At 40.8% G+C, this 18,351-nt stretch overlaps 2 protein-coding genes and 1 long non-coding RNA gene across 3 annotated transcripts in view; 2 read left to right on the forward strand and 1 right to left on the reverse strand.

Moving 5' to 3' along the window:
- Positions 1 to 2,596, reverse strand: part of xkr6b (XK, Kell blood group complex subunit-related family, member 6b) — a 15,161-nt gene extending 12,565 nt beyond the window's left edge. The window contains exon 1 of the mRNA XM_008397924.2: positions 601 to 2,596. Coding sequence (XP_008396146.1) covers positions 601 to 1,169 — 569 coding nt within the window. The 5' untranslated portion in view covers positions 1,170 to 2,596. The remainder of the gene's footprint in view (positions 1 to 600) is intronic.
- Positions 2,597 to 4,629: 2,033 nt separating this feature from the next.
- On the forward strand, positions 4,630 to 5,333 carry LOC103457631 (uncharacterized). The gene is made up of 2 exons (XR_532457.2): positions 4,630 to 5,184; positions 5,263 to 5,333. It is a non-coding gene; the product is annotated as an uncharacterized LOC103457631 (long non-coding RNA).
- A 2,457-nt stretch (positions 5,334 to 7,790) lies between these two features.
- mtmr9 (myotubularin related protein 9) lies at positions 7,791 to 18,291 on the forward strand. The gene is made up of 10 exons (XM_008397923.2): positions 7,791 to 7,992; positions 8,372 to 8,556; positions 9,735 to 9,843; positions 9,944 to 10,069; positions 10,172 to 10,563; positions 11,025 to 11,186; positions 11,285 to 11,426; positions 11,533 to 11,753; positions 11,879 to 12,030; positions 15,688 to 18,291. The coding sequence occupies exons 2-10, from the start codon at positions 8,375 to 8,377 to the stop codon at positions 15,849 to 15,851; spliced, it is 1,650 nt and encodes a 549-aa protein (XP_008396145.1). The 5' UTR covers positions 7,791 to 7,992; positions 8,372 to 8,374; the 3' UTR covers positions 15,852 to 18,291.
- The last annotated feature ends 60 nt before the right edge of the window (positions 18,292 to 18,351 follow it).

Raw genomic sequence — 18,351 nt, forward strand, 5'->3', positions numbered from 1 at the left:
TCTGGTTGGTGTATGCGGAGGGAAAGGGGGGAGGGGGGGGGGTGAATGGGAGCGAGGGGGTGAACCGAGGCGACTGTACACTGTGATGTGAACAGCACGTTTCGCTCCCTCTCTTACACACACACACACACACACACGCACACGCACACACACACACACACACGTACACGCGCGCACACATACGCAAACGCACACACGCATTGCAAGCTTTCAGCTGGCCCTCTTTTTTGAACAAATAGCCGCCTTCTCCCCCTTCCTCACACAGCGCAATGGCGCATTCAGCAATCTCGGTGCAATTTCTATCCAGATGTGTGGACACGTCTGCCTGAGAGCCCGAGAGGACGGGGAATTTGTAGCCGAGAGCGTTAAAATGCGAGGCACATGAAACGAAATGCAGACATGTGCACAGCAGTGGAGACTGGGAGGCGAACGTAAAGAGGTTCACTACGGTGCTGATTTTCACCCAAGTCATGTACACAAGACCCGGGTTATACCAGGTGACAGCGGGGGAGACGGAGATGGAGGATAGATAGACTTCTCTTTGAAGGAGTTGATGAGATTTTTTTTTTTTTTTAAGTTTAAGCTAAAAGTTTGCCCTACCTCCACACTTGTCCCATCTGAAAGATGTGAATGACAGTCTGCCAGACCCAGACAGACAGGCGACAGCACCTGTCCCTCTGGAAACCAGCCGTAGCCCTCCGACTGCTGAGTCCCTCCACGGAGCCCAATCCGCCGCCGGTGTAATCCTGCACAAACCACCTGAAGCTCAGGATCTGGACCAGGACCGAGGGCACCAGCACGAAGAACAGAGTCAGGCTGGACCACAAGAAGTTCCGCTTGTGGTAGTAGTCGGCGGCCAGCCACAGATCGGTGCCCACGTCCCAGAAGAACACCAGCAGCGCCAGGACGATCCACAGGCAGTCCAGCCAGAGGCGCTCCTCCTGCGGTGGTCGCCCCGCATCCCTCCCCTTCCCTCTCCCCTTCCTCCGGAGGTAATGCAGGCAGGCGCTCCGGCAGCCCCAGTAGCACGACGAGGTGTTGCAGCAGTGGCAGATGTGGAAGGAGCTGCCGTCCTGCGCGTCGTCCTCTCCCGTCCCCACCACTTCGTCCAGGTTGTGCAGCTGGGCGAAACCGGTGACGACCCCGCGACCATCGGATTTCGCTGCCATCTTTCCCTCTGATGTTCCCACCTCCTCCTCCGGCTTCCGGGGTTCGTGACGACACTTCCCTGACACCTGTTTTGCTGCACCCCAAATATTGGCTCCATCTAAAAGCGGGGTGTCAGCGCGTCGCCGCCGCGGACTCCGTCCCCAAACTGCGCGCCAGCGTCACGGGAGACGCAGCGCATCTTTTTTTTTCTCTCTCCCCCTCTCCCGCCTTCCCCCCCACTCCCCCCTTTCCCTCTCCACTGCAGACCTATCCCCCACCTGGTCACGTTAATCTGTCTGTGTAAACACTTTCATTTAGAACCCCTCGCATCCAGCTGTGGTCCAACACCGTCTCTGCTCAGTTTTCTTCCATTCCGCTCGGTTATGTTCTTCTCCTTCTCTGCTGCTCGCCTCCAGCTGCAAGCTGCCATGAGCAGACCGTCAGTCCCTCCACTGTCCCACGCCGACGTAATTTATCCCCCCCACCTCTTCCCTACTCTCTTACACACAATCACACACACACAGAGACATTCAGCACCCACCACCCAGCTAGGTTGCCATCTAGCGTCTCCTTTGAGGCTCCCAAAACAGTTTCTGTCGGAGGACTGCGTGACGCAGAATCATCACTGTGACACTTCGGAATGATTCTTTTGTCGGGAATCTTGCCGCTTGAAAGGAATGCAAACCCTGCAAAGGGTTTTCCTACAAGCCTGCGTCCCTTTTCATTGAAGAAACGTCACAAGCGCAACTAAAAGCGAGCGAGAACAGACCACAGAGTGTCAAAACAAAAATCAAAATGCTTTGACATGCCAGACGTGTGCGTGCCTCTGGCTGTATGCAACACGTTTAGTTTGGTTGCATGAATGCAACGTAAAGCTTCACCCGAATTTCTTTTATCTACATCAGGTTTCCCTCTAGGATTTTTGTGCGTTTGCTCTTTTCCACTTCTCATCAGCTCTGCTTGCCTGTCATTTGCTCACAGTATGAATCCCCTCACAATGCTGCTGCCCCCCACCATGTTTCCTCATACTTACTACACAAATGTGTTTCTGTTGTCAAATTATTATTCTGTTGTCAAATTATCCTCCAGCGTTATCATGGGACTGTTGGTTGATGCTCTGATTAATGCTCTCTACTTGTACGCCATGGTGTTGGTGGAGTTTAGGTTGTGGCGTACTCTGTCTGATTTTTGAAAAATGGACTGAACAGTTCTCCACGAGCAGTTCAAAGGTTGGGGGAGTTGTTTTACTTCTTGTAAATGTCTCCACAAATGCATAAATGTCTGCAGAAATGCATACTTAGTTATTCTGATGCTGCTTGTTGATTGATGTTCACTGAAAAACCTTAAAAAACAAAACAAAACAAAAAACACACTGTATTTACACTGAGAATACTGAGAATAAAACACACTAAACTCTATTTACTAATAAACAGCATTTATTAATAAAGTAATTATTAATAAAATGACTAGTGAAGTCTGTTGTTGCACTAGATTTCATACAGGGGTTATCAAAGCACCGGAGACAGAGCATAAGGCTTGTTTGGAAACTTGCATTTTTTATTATATATATATATATATGTGTGTGTGTGTGTGTGTGTGTGTGTGTGTGTGTGTGTGTGTGTGTGTGTGTGTGTGTGTGTGTGTGTGTGTGTGTGTGTTGCTTTGTTTCTCAGTTTAACAGTAAATTTATGTTTTATCTAATCAGAAACTATACATTCTGACTTGTTGAGCTTTTTCTTTTTTTCTTTTCTCCTATCTCCAGGTTTTGCTGAGTAGTGCAGGGGTGAGCAAAGGGGTTGTAAGTCTGTGATTAGACTGTGCCCACAGAGCTGCCATGAAGGGTCATATAAAGCATGAGACTGATTGGTTCATTCCCGCTTCAGCCTCGCTGCAGCTCCGCTGTGCTCTGCTCAGCAGGCTCTGCTCTGCCTGTTTGAGTGTGATGGGAGCTGTCCGGTGCTGAACCCTGACAGCTCTCCGTGTTTTCCGAAGATCCTCGTTAAAATTGTACTCGAGTTTTGCTTTAACCAGCAGGGTTTTGACTGTTGATAACTTGGTTGATAATGCGTTACGGAATTGACAATAAACTACAAGCTCACAATGATAGGATTTTTGCATTTATTTATGTTTCAGCTAGGCGCTCTGACCTGCCTCCTATAGTCAACGCTGGAATGGGGAGAGCAAAATGTCAGCAGAAAATCAGTGTTGTTCCTCTTTCCTAGATTGCTTACTGAATTTCGGTCTGCGCTGTCTGTCTTCATCAGAACATCTGTCTAAAGCAAGTCTTCTGTTCAAAAAAAGCTGGAACTAACACTTAGAATTTTGTTTCAATAGTGTATTTAGGTTATTTGTGGAATGCTTGGTTGATTACGCTTGTCAGCTTTTAAAATGATTTGGACAACAGTAATCCCACGTATGTTTGCCGTCTAGCTCTCTGTTGCTGTTTTCTCCATGCGTTAAACACAAACTTAGTCTTTGCCTTGCAGAGCAGACTGTTGTGGTTGCATACTCCCGTCTCAGTGTTGTAAGAATGTCATTTATGTTTCAGCGTACAGATTCTTGAGAAGTAAGATTGGAAGTCCAAGTATTCTTGTGAAAGATGTCTGCACTCTTTAAATGGCACAGCACTCCTGCCAAGTTTCCATCTTCCAAAAATAGTACTGATTTAAGAATGAGACTGTGTAACCTTTTAGTTCTCGCATGTGCTTTATTTTTGCTGCCTAAAGCAACATTTCGCAAAGCAGAATTTACCACTTTGTGACTCTGGTCTGTGAAAAGTGCTATAGAAATAAAGCTTACTTACTTACTTACTTACTTACCCAAAGTTTGGCAGTTTCAGTAGCTTCCGCTTTGAGTCCTTGTTTTTAAGTTCAATTTGTTTTTGAATGTTTCCTCCAAGAGCAGAGTGTCTGTTTCAGTAGTTCTCACATCGCCTGTACCAATCTGTTTTTGAAGTCCTTTTCTTTTTTTTCTTTTTTTTTCTTAGGAGGTTGTCTGTCAAGCACATGATCCATATGATAGTTCTTTTGTTAGTGATTACCGTTTTCAGGAGAGATGTAAAAAGGGATATGTCAAAAAAAACAACAAAAATATTTTGTTTCTTCTTTTTTTTTTAATCATCATCGCACCAAATAAGGACCCCATTGGCAGATATTTCTTTAATCTCTCATGCATTTCTCTGAGGCATCATGGGTCTGATCTTGCTTTTGTCTATTTTGACTATTTGTACTCATTCATGTACGTTTACTCCTTAACAAATAAACTTTAGCACATCAGTTAAGAACCTTTGCACTGTGACCTTCTACCAAGATAATTGTTAAAAGGAGCTCAATAACTCCTGTTAGTAATGTCTTCCATTTATAGACCAATTGAGACATTCACAAGTGAAAGATGTTCAAAGCAGCTAAAGACACGTCCAGGTTTCGCCAGCTGTACAGTTTTATGCCAAACAAAGCTAAATCCTAGAACTGAATCTGTTAGTGTCATGTTTCTGGCCCGTCTGCCTGCTATGTTTCTCTCCTCTGTACTCCTCATCAAGCTCATCTGGTTCACCTGCATGCTGCTGCGCTGGAGCACAATCAGACTCATGCCTTCCACCTGTTCACCAGCAGTTATATTCAGCTCTCAGGCAGGCAGACGGTGCCAGATTTTTGAAAGCCACCGAGTGAGTAGATATCCAGCGTTCTTCCTGACCTGACCACGATCACGAACACATTTTTGACCCTTGGATTTTCCTGCCTTGCCTTGCCCACGTCGGATTCTTCACTGGCTTCTGTTTTCTGGTCTCGACCCTGTTTCTGCCTTTTGACCTCTGCCTCCTGCCTCGCCCTTGGATATTGTCTGCCTGAGATTGCCTGCTAGTACTGGACCCTTTTTCCGTGACCTGACCACTGCTCTTCGCCCAACCCTCAGATACGTTTGTCTGGTCCTGCCTGTCCTAAACCCTGTGCCTCCCAGTCCTGTCCTTCCCTAGGTGTGCCACTTGTCTCTTCCACTGTGCTACCTGGATCCCTCATCCCCCACAACACCAGGAAGGTTAGTGATCTTTTCCCTTACAGACTTTTGGCCTTCCCCTCCTACCTACAACCCTCTAACCTGTTTCTCTGTCCTCAGAGGTTCCTGTTCCTTGCTCGTGGTTCCCCGTCCCTATACCTGGTCCTCAATAAAGACCTTATTGATTTTTACTTTGTGTCTGACTGAGATTTCGGGTCCTCAGGTCTGAACATTACAGTTGGAGCCTGGAGACTGATGAGTGGGGTTAAGGTTTGCATCCACACAGAGATGTTCACGTTCATGTTTTTCATGGCTGAGTCAAAATGACGTGATTTTCAAGTATTTTCCTAAGAACAGGCAAGACTTCTTGGTAATTAGATGTGTAAACTTGGTAGAGACATAGAATTGATGTTAGAATTGATGTTTCACTTTCAACTGTGAAACGTCAAACGTGCTGAAACCAAACACCTGTCAAACTCCATTAGACTTTTAATGCATTTCTAAATCTTTATTTCACTGACATCCAACTAAGCTTTAGAAATGATAGTGTTACTGTATTGTTATAAATGTTTTTGAAGTACAATGTAGATGGATTGCAAAATGAAATTGAGGCGTTCCCTTTAGCTGTCACATTTTGCACTGGCTGGCCAGCTTCTCTGGTATCTCATTTTCAGAGCCGCATCACTTCACAGAGATGATCAGACATGGCTGCATGCTGTGAGTTGGGCAGCAGGCAGTAGCACTTCTGGTTGGTTGTTAAATGGGGCAAAGCTTTGACCTCAGTCCTAACAGTTGGCAGAGGTGGCTTGTGTCCATTTGTTCCCGTGTAAATATTTACTCTGTTTTTTGTTCTGACATTTCATCACTGGTTTCAGATTATTCTCATCAATTTCACAATCAGTTTCTATTGCACATTTCTAAATCATGTACGGTGTAGACTGAATGAAGGTAATGGTGTGAATGTGCCAACAGAGCCATGTTGTCCAAAGAACACAGATTAGATCATTCTCTTACCCTCCGCTCCACCACCATTGTCGGAGCCCCTGTCCATGAACGCCACAGACAAGCTTTGGAACAAGGGTACATCCTGGGCGGAGTCCAATCCACACTGGAAACAAGCTTGAGTTTGTCTAAATAGAATGTGGACATAGGTCTTCTTTTGAGCAACAAAGGACCAGAAAGCAATTAAAAACAACTCAGGTAATCCATGCTCTCAAACAAAATACCATGAGAGACACAAACATTGGTTTTTTTCCAATTCCTCAAAACATATTTGATCCAGATAACTGAGCTTCCATGATTACCTAAGAAACTCTGCAAGGGTGAAGATCAAGTTTCTGTTCCCTGGCCAGGACAAGAGTCACACTACTTCTTAATCTGAGGGTCAACAGGTTCAACAGTTCCCTTACTAATACTATAGTAAACTTTCTGAGAGAGGCTGAGAAATCTGACCCCTTTATAACTGGGACCCAATCTCAGGTCCAATCCCCCTTCCAGGGGTGCCCAAAGTCGGTCCTCGAGGGCCGGCATCCTGCACATTTTAGTTCTCTCCCTGGTGGTGGTAACAATCTTTTCAGCTTGTCAATGTTCCTCTTAGGCCTCTAACGAGCCATTACTTGATCCAGGTGCGCTAAACCAGGGAGAGAACCAAAACATGCAGGATGCCGGCCCTCGAGGACAGACTTTGAGCACCCCTGATGTAGACCATGAACTCAATCTGCCACTGTTGGCAGTTGTGTTGTCCCAATCCTTACAATGAGGCAACATGTCAACTTTGACATCCCATCAATGTCCAGACTTCAACTTTTCAGACCAAATCTCATCCACGCCTAAGTATAAAACACAAGTCTTTTATGCCGTTTTCCATGGTGGCCACATCAACTTAACCACACAATAAAGTACATTTTAATTTGAACTGTTTTAGCACGCACAACTCAGCTCCCACATTAAAGACATTATGTGATCTGCCAGAATCCTGTGATTCAACGTGCCCAAAATATCTTCATATAAACAGGAATGCAAACAAAAAAAATGTTTTGCCTGGTCAAACCAAGGGAGTGAATCATCACTGAGTTGGCCTTTATCTGAATCAGAGCAAAACTCTTGTGTGAGTAATAATGTAGGTTTGGAGGGTGATTAAGAGTGCTGAAAGTCAGTAGACAATGCTCAGAGCTAATCGGTAAATGTCAAACTGTCATCTGCAATGGGAACATTGAGAGACTGGTGTAAAACATCATTCATGATACGTCTGTTCTTTGTTGTTCATTGGTGTTTCTAAATGCAATTTGTACAGCAAGTATAGTTTCAGACATACAGAGCTTGTAAAGTATTTTACTCTTTTATTGTTTTAAAAAATCACTCATGATCAACAAATTTAGGCTTTTTTGGCTGAAGTTATTACTAAAATACATTTTAATGTCGAAGTGGAAAGCTATTACAGCCAATTTAATTTTGACTGATTTATTTATTTATTTAATTTTGGCTGAAATAGCTTTCCATACAAATATCGTATATAAATAAATAACTTAGAAAACAAACGCTTTAAAAACCGTAAAACTATATTCTGCATTTGTATGTCGCCACCTAGTGTTATTTCTTAAAGATACAAGATGCAGTAAACATTAATGCGAGTTACCGTTTCTTATGTAAGTGTTTACATTACATATTCTTGTAATGTAAATTTGTAAACACATAGGACAGGGTCTGACTCTGATCTGACGTCTTTTTAGAGCAAGAAATGCTTTTTACCCGCGCGGACCCGGGGCTAAATTTATCGAGTCAGTTGTTTCCGGCCGGTGTGTTTTTGCGAACGTACTTGCCTCGCTCAGCTGCTTAATAAGAAAATATCAGGTAACTGATTTAAAAACATTTCTGTAGCATCGATGAAAAACGTCTGTCGTTAATCTCTGTGTTTGCATAGCATCTAACGAAGCCATTTTACCGTTTATATAGAGGTTACTATCTTTGTTTTTGGTTAAATTAATCTGGTTGTGCTATAATCAAGCAGCTAGCTAATGTTAGCCACCTTACTTCCTGAGTCTTGCTAACCACCCAGCTGACATAATGTCATTGATATCTTGTCGAAATCGACCAGGACACTTTATATGTTTTTTTTACCAGCTGCTTTGATCAATGACGTGAGCTTATCAGTGTAAATGCCTTAAAAACAGCCTCTTTTCTAATGTTGCCTCCGTATTCGTGAAGTCTCTTCTGATATTTCTTATCATAGATCATGGAGTTTGCTGAACTGATAAAGACCCCCAGAGTGGACGGGGTGGTCCTGCACCGACCCTTTATGCCCACCGTGGAGGGAACTCTGTGCTTAACCGGCCACCATCTGATTCTCTCCTCCAGACAGGACAACACGGAGGAGCTTTGGCTCCTCCATTCAAACATAGACTCCATAGAGAAAAGGTGATATCCGTACAGCTGCTGGATTTTACGGTTTTTTCGCTTAATTGTTATGAACTAACTCCATAAAAAAAGGGATTTTCTTTGGTTTCATCAAACAATGATGAAATAAACAGGTCTTCAAAAACCATTTTTACAAATAAAAATCTGAAAAGTTTGGCACACATGCTATTTGGAGACCTCTAACTAAAATCTCTTGCAACCACTTGTCTTCAGGAGGTACTTGACCTGTAGACATTTGTGTAATTGAAAACCAACACTGCATTAGCAGTCTAAAAACACCATCCCCATAACAAATCATTGTGGTAGCAACATAATTCTGTGGGAATGATTTTCATCAGCAAGACGAGGAAAGCTGGTCAGAGTCAAATACCGGGTTATCCTGGAGCTGTTAGAGGCTGGAAAAAAGATGTGAAACTGTAGTAAATGTTCACCTTCCAGCAGGACAATGAACCAACACATCTAGGGCTGCAATGAAATGTTTTAGATCACAGCATGTTAATATGTTAGAATACTCCAGTCTTAGTCCACCACTAAATCCAATTAAGAATCACTGGACAGACTTGTAAATATATACTGATGGTCTCCATCCTGTCTGACTGAACTTTTAACTATTTTGCAAAGATTGGGCTGCATTTTATTAGTCTGTAGATGTGTAAAGCTGGTAGAGACATTCAGCAAAAGACCAAAAGCTCTAATGGTGAAGGGGGGTGAGCATAAATTCACACCTTGTTTCAGATTTAGTTTTCTGTGAGGCTTTTTTTTTTTTTTTTTTTTTTGGTATAGGGCTGCAAAAATGACCTCAGTGCACTTTGATTTTGCAGTAGTAAATATTGTCAGGAGCTACCAATACTGAATACTGTAATACTTAAAAAGATGCAGTGCAGAGAGACTATTTTAAATCCTTCACCTCATGTTTTAGTTTTTTTTCCACTTTCGTCCATGCAGACTGGTTAAACTTTATTGGTATGGTGGAAAATAGAAGCTCAAATACAGTACATAAGTATTCACACAAAGAAGAGTTTGAGGAATGGTTACCACCACGTATACTTCGACTACATGACGCTAATTAGTGTAGACATCCAGATGGTGACTCATCAATATCTACACTGGTTGGAGAACCTAAATCTGTTCTGACAGGATATTTTACTCTAAGAAAATCTGAACTGTTTGTCTTTTAGATTCGTTGGCTCTGTTGGAAACATCATAGTTAAATGCAAAGATCTGAGGGTGATCCAGCTCGACATTCCTGGCATGGATGAGTGTCTGAACATCGCCAGCTCTATTGAGGTAAAGGCTCCAGCACAGGGTATAGAGCTTTTTTTATTGGGCATAGAGAAATTCTGTGCATTCTCACTAACATTGTTTCATATGTTTGTTCTCTCTCTAGGCTCTGTCCACACTTGACTCTGTCTCTCTGATGTATCCTTTCTTCTACCGGCCCATGTTTGAAGTTATTGAAGACGGGTGGAATTCATTTCTTCCTCGGGACGCTTTTAAGGATTTGGAATCGATGGTATATTGATGATTAATCAGAAGAATATTCATCATACCTGGATTTGAGGTCTGTGGCACTCATTTATATCCACATATAACACAACACTATTCCTTCTCTCAGACAGATGAGTGGCGACTGAGTGAAGTCAACAAAGACTTCACCGTATGTTCGTCATACCCCCCTCTAGTGGCGGTTCCTAAAAGCATTGACGATGACACTCTCAGGAAAGCAGCTACATTCCGCCATGGCGGGCGTTTTCCGGTGCTAAGCTACTACCACAAGAAGAACGGCATGGTCATGATGCGAGCGGGGCAGCCCCTCACCGGCACCAACGGGCGGCGCTGCAAAGAAGACGAGAAGCTCATCAACGCCACCCTGAGGCCAGGGAAGCGGGGATACGTAATCGACACACGGACCATCAACGTCGCCCAGCAGGCCAAAGCTCGAGGCGGCGGGTTCGAGTCTGAGGGTAACTACCCGCAGTGGAGGAGGATCCACAAAGCCATTGAAAGGTGAGCTGCCACATGTTTGCAACATGTTTGCAAAAACGTTGCAAACATAAACTTCAATGTCTTTCATTGGAATATTAAGTTGCAGACGTACATAAAGTAATTATGGGGATGGTTTTCTGTCATTTACATCCACCTCTCCTGAGTTAATATAGTTTTATGCAATGAAAGCTGCAAGACTTTTAAGGTATATTTCTACTGACTTTGCATGTAAGATTTTTTTGTTCATTTCTTCTGTGCAAAATGGTTCAAGATCAGTCAGATTGGATGGAAAACATCTGGGAACATCAATGTTTAAGTCTTTCCTCTCAATTTTAAGGAACATTTTGTAAGCCACTACACATTATAGTAATACTGTTATAAAGCAGTGCATGTTTTCTTGACTTTAAATAAGTTGTTTTATGACATATATTAAATGTCAAAGTATATGCGTTTATACTGTAAAAACATCTGTTCATTTTCAGGTACAACGTCCTCCAGGAAAGCCTGATTAAGCTGGTGGAGGCCTGCAGCGATCAGTCCCACAGCATGGATCGCTGGCTGAGCAAGCTGGAAGCCTCCAACTGGCAGACTCACATCAAGGAGATCCTCACCACTGCTTGCTTGGCTGCCCAGTGCATTGACAGGTCAGGATATATCTTAACATTTGAAAGCTGTAATTGTTACACAGAGACATTCTGGGGAAAAAAAAAAAAAAAAAAGCATGATCACGTTTGTGCTTCAGGGAGGGAGCGTCGGTGCTCGTTCATGGTACAGAGGGGACAGACTCCACCCTGCAGGTGACGTCTTTGGCTCAGATCATCTTGGATCCGGCCTGCAGGACCATTAAAGGCTTCCAGAGTCTGGTGGAGCGAGAGTGGCTCCAGGTTAGGCTTCAGGAGCTTTGATTCACTGTCTCTCATGTTCTTTTATGACTTAGGATGGAGTTGTAGTCATGGCAGTATCTTCCTTTTTTTTTAACCACCTATCCAGGCAGGTCACCATTTCCAGCAGCGCTGCGCCCAGTCCGCCTACTCCAACAGCAAGCCGCGCCAAGAGGCTCCCGTCTTTCTGCTCTTCTTGGACTGCGTGTGGCAGATCCTTCGGCAGTTTCCCTGTTCCTTTGAGTTCAATGAGAGCTTCTTGGTGCTGCTCTTTGAACATGCCTATGCCTCCCAGTTTGGGACCTTCCTAGGAAGCTGTGCAGCAGACAGGTCAGTTCAAGTTACCACGCGCAGATCTACCAGCTTGTATAAACCACCTGCTTGATTCTTTTTGCCTCATTTCTCTTTTTGGCAGAGGATGAACGTCAAGCTTTATTTTTGTTCCCTTGTCACAGAGCCAGGCTGTCTCTTCCTGAGAAGACGGTGTCGCTGTGGTCATGGGCGAATCGGCCTCAGGAGCTAGAGCATCTGACTAACCCCCTTTACGAGGCCAACAGTCTTGTGATCTGGCCCTCTGTGGCTCCTCAGAGTCTGCTTCTGTGGGAAGGTAAGTAAAGGCTGAAATCGTAGCTGGCACAGAGACAAAGCTACAGTCCTAGAATATATAGAAAATACATTAAACTGGTAACCATTCCAAAACCTTTTAGAATTAAAAACACAGAACACTGATTTGACTTTTAAAATCTCTGTTACACTAAAGCTGATGAAATGTAGCAACAATTAATAAGTAAGCATATTCGAACTGCAGAATAAAGCAATCTAAAATGGTTGGAAAACTGAAACAGGAAATAGAAAAAATATCTGAGACCATTTGACCACACAGTTGCTTATGGGTTACGTTTCATTTCCAGGTTTCAAGTTGTTAGGATTTAATCACCTTTGAATGACAAATGGTCTTTTTACTTAAGAAAAAATATGTAAAAAGAAAATCTGGAACAACTTTTACTTAGTAAAATATGTACTTTGAAGATTACAGTTGTTTGATTATTTGTAAAATCTGTAACTGGGTGGGGGCTACATTGCTGACTGAATTCATTACCCACTAGTTTCTATACAGTGTAGCTTTGACGTAGTTTAGTTTAAAGGCTGCTAAATGAAACCTGGCAAAGTCTGGTTGTGGTAAAGGAATAAAATGTACAATAATGTGTCTGTTGTTGCTAAAGACCTGAGTTTAATCCATGATGTGATTGTATTTCCCTACAAACCTCACCAGAAGGGGGCGCTAATGATCTCAGAAATTATAGCTTTCACAAGCTGAGTTTCCACTCACTCAGAAGTTTATATTCAGTGCAACTTAATCACTTTGCATTGATTCACTATATGATACATGAATGTATATTGCATATTAAGTTATATTAAACTAAAAGTTAAAAAAAAGCAAAATATTTAAGAATTTATTTTGATAATCAACAACTGAAATAATAGGTTCACTCAGCGAGTCTATCAGTCAACAAAGTTTAATCTGTTCAGCACTTTTAATACAAACAAGTTAATACAAACTTTAATACACAAAGTGCTCTGCTCAAGCTGAAAACAGACACCTGGGTACAAAATGATCACTGGACATATTCAAAAAAAAAAGGAAGAAACATTTCCCTAAACAAATCGGATGAGGATGAGGAACCGAGGAGAAAAAGATGTGAAGCAACACAGGAAATATTCTGAAACACGATGGAAAAAATTACTGTAAAATATCAAAATAATTAACATTTGAAATCTAAAATAATAGATGACGAGAATAATAAATAAATAAATAAACAAATACATTAATGACCAAATTAATGATAAATAGCTAACTCCTCAACAAAAAAATTGGACCAAAAAATGTGCTTTTTGTAGGCTTTTGAAAACATTGACATCTTTAGCTCACTGCAAAATCCTGCTTCTATTTGAACTAAAACTTGCTCCTTGGACCAATATTTGGTACAAATGAATAGTGAAATGAATGAGACTATTCGTGCTTGAAAGCATAACGTTTTTGATTTCTTTATTTGTGCTTGGATTAACATTTTGAGGTAGGCCTTCTGCGTAATTATTTAATAGAAAATAGCTAGACACTTTTAACTTCATGGCGTTACAGGGTGTGCTGAAGGTAAATCGTCATCGTCACCTGAGCCTGCCAATCCTTCCCAACATATAACATCTTTCTACCAGCTCAGTTCACCATCATAAATCACATTAGGCTAATCTTAGTCCTGTAACTCTAATAGACATGGCAGTGAAGAGTCATAACCAGATAATAAGTGAAAGCTCATTAAAGTCGAAAAACCTGTGCTTTATTATCTTGTTAGTATTGAGCAGCAACCAATACCTTTGTATTTGTAATTGCTTGTCTAATATTTTAAAATGTTTTTGTGAGATTTTATTACAATCAAAACATTTAAGATTTATTGAAAGCTGCGTTAACATTTTGAAAAGAGACTATAAACATTTTGTAGCTAATTGAAGACCTCGCCACGTTAGATGGTGAAACAAAACTGGTCATATTATTAATCCAAAGTATTTCAGAGCCAATGAGGTTCATATGCAAAATACGTTTGGGAGTACAATTCAGAAATGTAATTTTGAATGTCTCCAGAGTAAACGATTTTCTGTTTCAAAATGAAAGGTCAGAACCAGTGATAGGGACTTTGTGTTCGACCTTTCATAAGTTGAAATTGGGGGAGGGGTAATCTGTGCAGGGGTCAAAGGGTTCAGGCTTTCTGTGCAAAAGGCTTCCCCCACCTAAAGCTTTAAACCAACACCCTCATTCAAAACGAAGTTGAAGCAGATATTTGAGAACTCGCCGGAGCCCACGAGGTTCTGCTTACGAAGCGCTTTTACTTGAACATGATCCACATTTTTGGGTCAATTTGAAAGACTGCAGCCAACACCGGATCTCCAGCTGCTGATGGGGACATCAGCAAGGACAAAAGGTTGATGGAAAGCTTTCACATGATTGCTGATGCAATCTTGTCAGATTTTACTGCAGATTATTTTAAATGGGAACAACTGGATGTCCTCAGTAGTAAATGCAAATTACTCTGTCACATGTTTAGAATTGGGGAGGAAAAAAAAGGTTTAAATAAATTTTGTTGTGGTTAGTAAATATTACTTTATAGAACAAACCAGTTTTAACTTATTCACACAGTCTGTGCATCTGTTTGTAACACTCATTAATGTTGAATTCTGGCTACATTTCACTAATTAAGTTTGACAGAAATAAAGAAAATCAGACAAAAAATGTCTTATTTGATTATGAAAAGGATCCAACACTCTGCTTGTAAGGCGCACATATATCTGAACCTTTGCTTTCAGGAATTGCTCACGAATTTATGTAACAACAATCTGCAGTCAGTCATAAACCAGTCTGGCACAAAGTTTTGGTAAAAATATTTGCTTATAGATGTATTCATTATAGGTCCTTCACCAACACAGTGATTGAGGACTGTTTGAGTTGCATTTTCTTCTTCCAGAAGACTTTCTGTCTTTCCTCTACTAAATATTTACACTATCAACTACCTAAACAGCTTCAGGAGACAACATTTTTTCTCTGTCTTAAGATAAATCACCAAGCTTCTCCTGTTTTAGTTCAGTTACAACTACCAACATTATTTCTATTTGCTGAAAACCAGAGATTTTTATTTGTAACTTTCTTCGAATATATTTGGTTAGTATCAGGAATGTATATATATATATATATATATATATTTATATATATATTTTTTTTTTTTCAAACTGCAGACAAGAAACAGTGTGTTCCAGGTGTAGCCCTAAAATACATCCACGTGTGGGAATGAAATTAACTCACATGTGTCATTTAACCTATGAGAGCTTTCCAAAGACAAGACATCATCCTCTTTTTTTAGTTTCTCCCATTTATTAGAGACTGTAATCATTCATTCTGTATGTAACCTTCTGATTTTTGAAGACACTCTGACAAATCATTTTCTCATTACTGGGACATTTAGCAATTAGAAATAATGTTGGTAAATCTAACAGACCTAAAACAGGATAACTTTGGTCTGACTTAAGTTCAGACGGTGAGAAATAAGCGAGTAAGTGTGTTTGTGTTTGTATTTGGAGCATGTAAATATCTGGTTTCAACTGTATGTTAAACATACGCATTGACCAAGATTTTCATAGCAGTACATAATTGTGTGAGACTATACCCGTACTGGATTTTCTTTATGACTCACCCTGTCGTCCTGTTGTTCTGTTCCAGGAGTTTTCCTTCGCTGGAACCGCTCGTCCAAGTGTTTGGATGAGGCTTACGACGAAATGGTGCACATAATCGAGTACAACAAGGAGCTTCAGAACAAAGTGAACAGTCTGCGCCGGCAGCTGGCTCAGCTGGAAACAGACGATCCTCTGCTGAACACGCCATAGGGAGAGAAAGGTTGCGAGGTGGTTTAAAGACGGAGAAAATGTCAAAATAACTACAGAAAGGTCACATTCATCCTCTCCTTTAGGCTTTAACAAAGCTTAAGTTGGTTTCAGATATTTCAAACTATAGTCAAACTCACTCTTTTTGATTTTTAAATGAATTTAGTTAATAATTGCACAGTGATGATTTGTGGGGTTGATTCTTTAAAGCATGCGGTTCTGATGGGGGCTTCTAGCCAGCTTTCAAGTAAAACATTTCACCTGATCGTAATCATATGTTGTAATATATGGAGCTTTGCACATGCAGGAAGGAAAATTCTTAATTATGCTCAAGCTTATCAGCTGAATTTACATTTGTAAAGCGTCATCCAATGTAAATCCTACTTATTGTTGTCCATTTACATTTGTAATTACATCATGCTTTGGTTAGTTTTTTTTTCAGAGAAACTGTGTTTATGTTAATACAGGGTTCACATTCCTACCAAGCACGCTGCTATACGCAAGCACCGTAAAAGCACTGCAGAGTTTCTATGGCAACATGCGTGGTGCTGTAAGGCGGCATATGACTTTTTCAGCATGGTCAAGTAAAATGCGTAGGTTGGGTCAGCACCTTCTGTACCGTACAACAAGGGAGTTTTATGGAGATTTCCCACCAAATTATTTTGCATCTGCTATTGACAAATTATTCTCTGCAGTTCTGGTAAGTAGCAGTAGCAGTGCTCAAATATCAATTATCACATTCCTAAGTAAAATGATACTGCTAAATCATCAGCTGTGTTGCTGGAAGATTTTAACGATGGTACTAAGTGCCTTGTGGCAAAAAGAGTCTGTTTCTGAGAGTTGATCACACTGACATTAATCTGCTTGAAAATATACTGAGGGAAAATGTTGCTTCAAACACCGATTTATATCTTGGCACCTATAATTGTGTAATAACTGTTAAGTTGGCGGGCAAAATACACGTTAAACATTAGGTACTGATGCACTTTTTAAATGAGTTTTATTTTGTGTGTACAAAGCCATACAAAGTCTCAAAAATCTACTTTTCTTATGTTTTTTAGTTTCCAACAGCTGCACTGAAAAAAAAAAATTATGGTAATATTTAACATGGATGTTGATGCATACAAAGCATTTCATCCAATGTGAAAAACTGGCTTCCAATGAAATCCCAAACATGGGAGTCATTAGATGTATTTTCTTTCTTTTGCTTCAAAGTAGGTTTATTCCTTGGAAATATTTTTCTTTTTCAATTATTTATCGTTTAGATGCAGGTTTCTTTTCTCGATTTTTTTTTTTTTATTTTTATTTTTTTATGTTTGCCAAACTACCGTGATCTTAGAATTGTTTAAATAAAATTTTGAAAAAGTAGAACAAAGTCAGGGAAGAACCAGTTTTTTGTTTACACGTGGCAACAAAAAAATGACCAAAACATTTTTCTTTCATCTTTAGTGAATTTTGTCCCCCTCAGACCTCTTTCGCATTTCAGTTTAATTGCTTAAATTTAGCTAAGCAAACAGAAATCAGCACCTACTTTGTGACCTGCAGCTGGTAATAAAACACTAAAAGTTCCAGTTTAAAATTAGTTCTCCTCTTAAGTTGTAAATTCCTGCGTTGGTTCTCCTTGTGCTGCCAAAGCAGCTCAGACCCATGAAATCAAAAATGTTATCGGACATTAGGGATGTTTATTTTGGCCTTGATGATTGAAGGGCAACTGTGCTCTCTGTCGAGTATAGTTACTCCTCATGCACACCATCGAATTTAATCCGACATGGAGATATGGGATATAGCAACCTTGAGGATTTCTCTCTACAAAGCTTTGCAGGGCAATGGAGCATGTGGTATAATCAGGATGCAAGTTTTCCCATCGAACAGTGGTGCTTCTACCTGTCAGCCGTAATGTGGTGGCCTATGTTTATTCAGAACACTTTATGTTGCTCTGCTAATTTCATCAAAACATGGGTTAGTGGGCAAGCATTAAAAGCACTGCGGTCATATTTTAAATGTTTGTCATTAACTAAATGGATTAAATGTTTCTTTGTTTAAATGTAATCTGCACATTATAGTAGGACCGGATAATGTAACAGTCACACTAAAGCTCTTTAAATCGCATTGGTAAGAAACAAGGATTCATTTAGCTGCGCATTGTTTGTTGCCCGCTGCCAAATAGCCATCTTTTTGTTTGCAACAGTCAAATGGTGGTGTAAGCCAAATCAGCGGTGTGGTGTGTAATTGTACAAATTTAAGCTTGCATTCGTGTGTCTGAGTGATTTTTGTATCTGTAAAGAATCAGTGAACTCTAAAGAAAAAATTTAAATAAGGATTAAGCTTTAGACGGATAATTTTGTCTGTTCTGCTTACTGACTTTGTGCAATGCCTTACTGTAAAACCACAGTCCATCTCAGTGTGTACTTTTATCACTGTTGATTACATTCTTAAGAAATCACCATTTGATTGTATTCAATGTTTTTTTTGTTTTAAGTTTGAAGACATTAAAATATGAAGT

Source organism: Poecilia reticulata, linkage group LG21 (assembly GCF_000633615.1).
Source record: "Poecilia reticulata strain Guanapo linkage group LG21, Guppy_female_1.0+MT, whole genome shotgun sequence".
Classification (NCBI taxonomy): domain Eukaryota; kingdom Metazoa; phylum Chordata; class Actinopteri; order Cyprinodontiformes; family Poeciliidae; genus Poecilia; species Poecilia reticulata.

Coding starts and splice junctions, on each gene's coding strand:
- mtmr9 (XM_008397923.2), top strand. CDS start 8,375: ATGGAGTTTGCTGAACTGATAAAGACCCCCAGAGTGGACGGGGTGGTC. Junction 10,564..11,024: donor ATCCACAAAGCCATTGAAAG/GTGAGCTGCCAC, acceptor GTTCATTTTCAG/GTACAACGTCCTCCAGGAAA. Junction 11,427..11,532: donor TGGAGCGAGAGTGGCTCCAG/GTTAGGCTTCAG, acceptor CCACCTATCCAG/GCAGGTCACCATTTCCAGCA.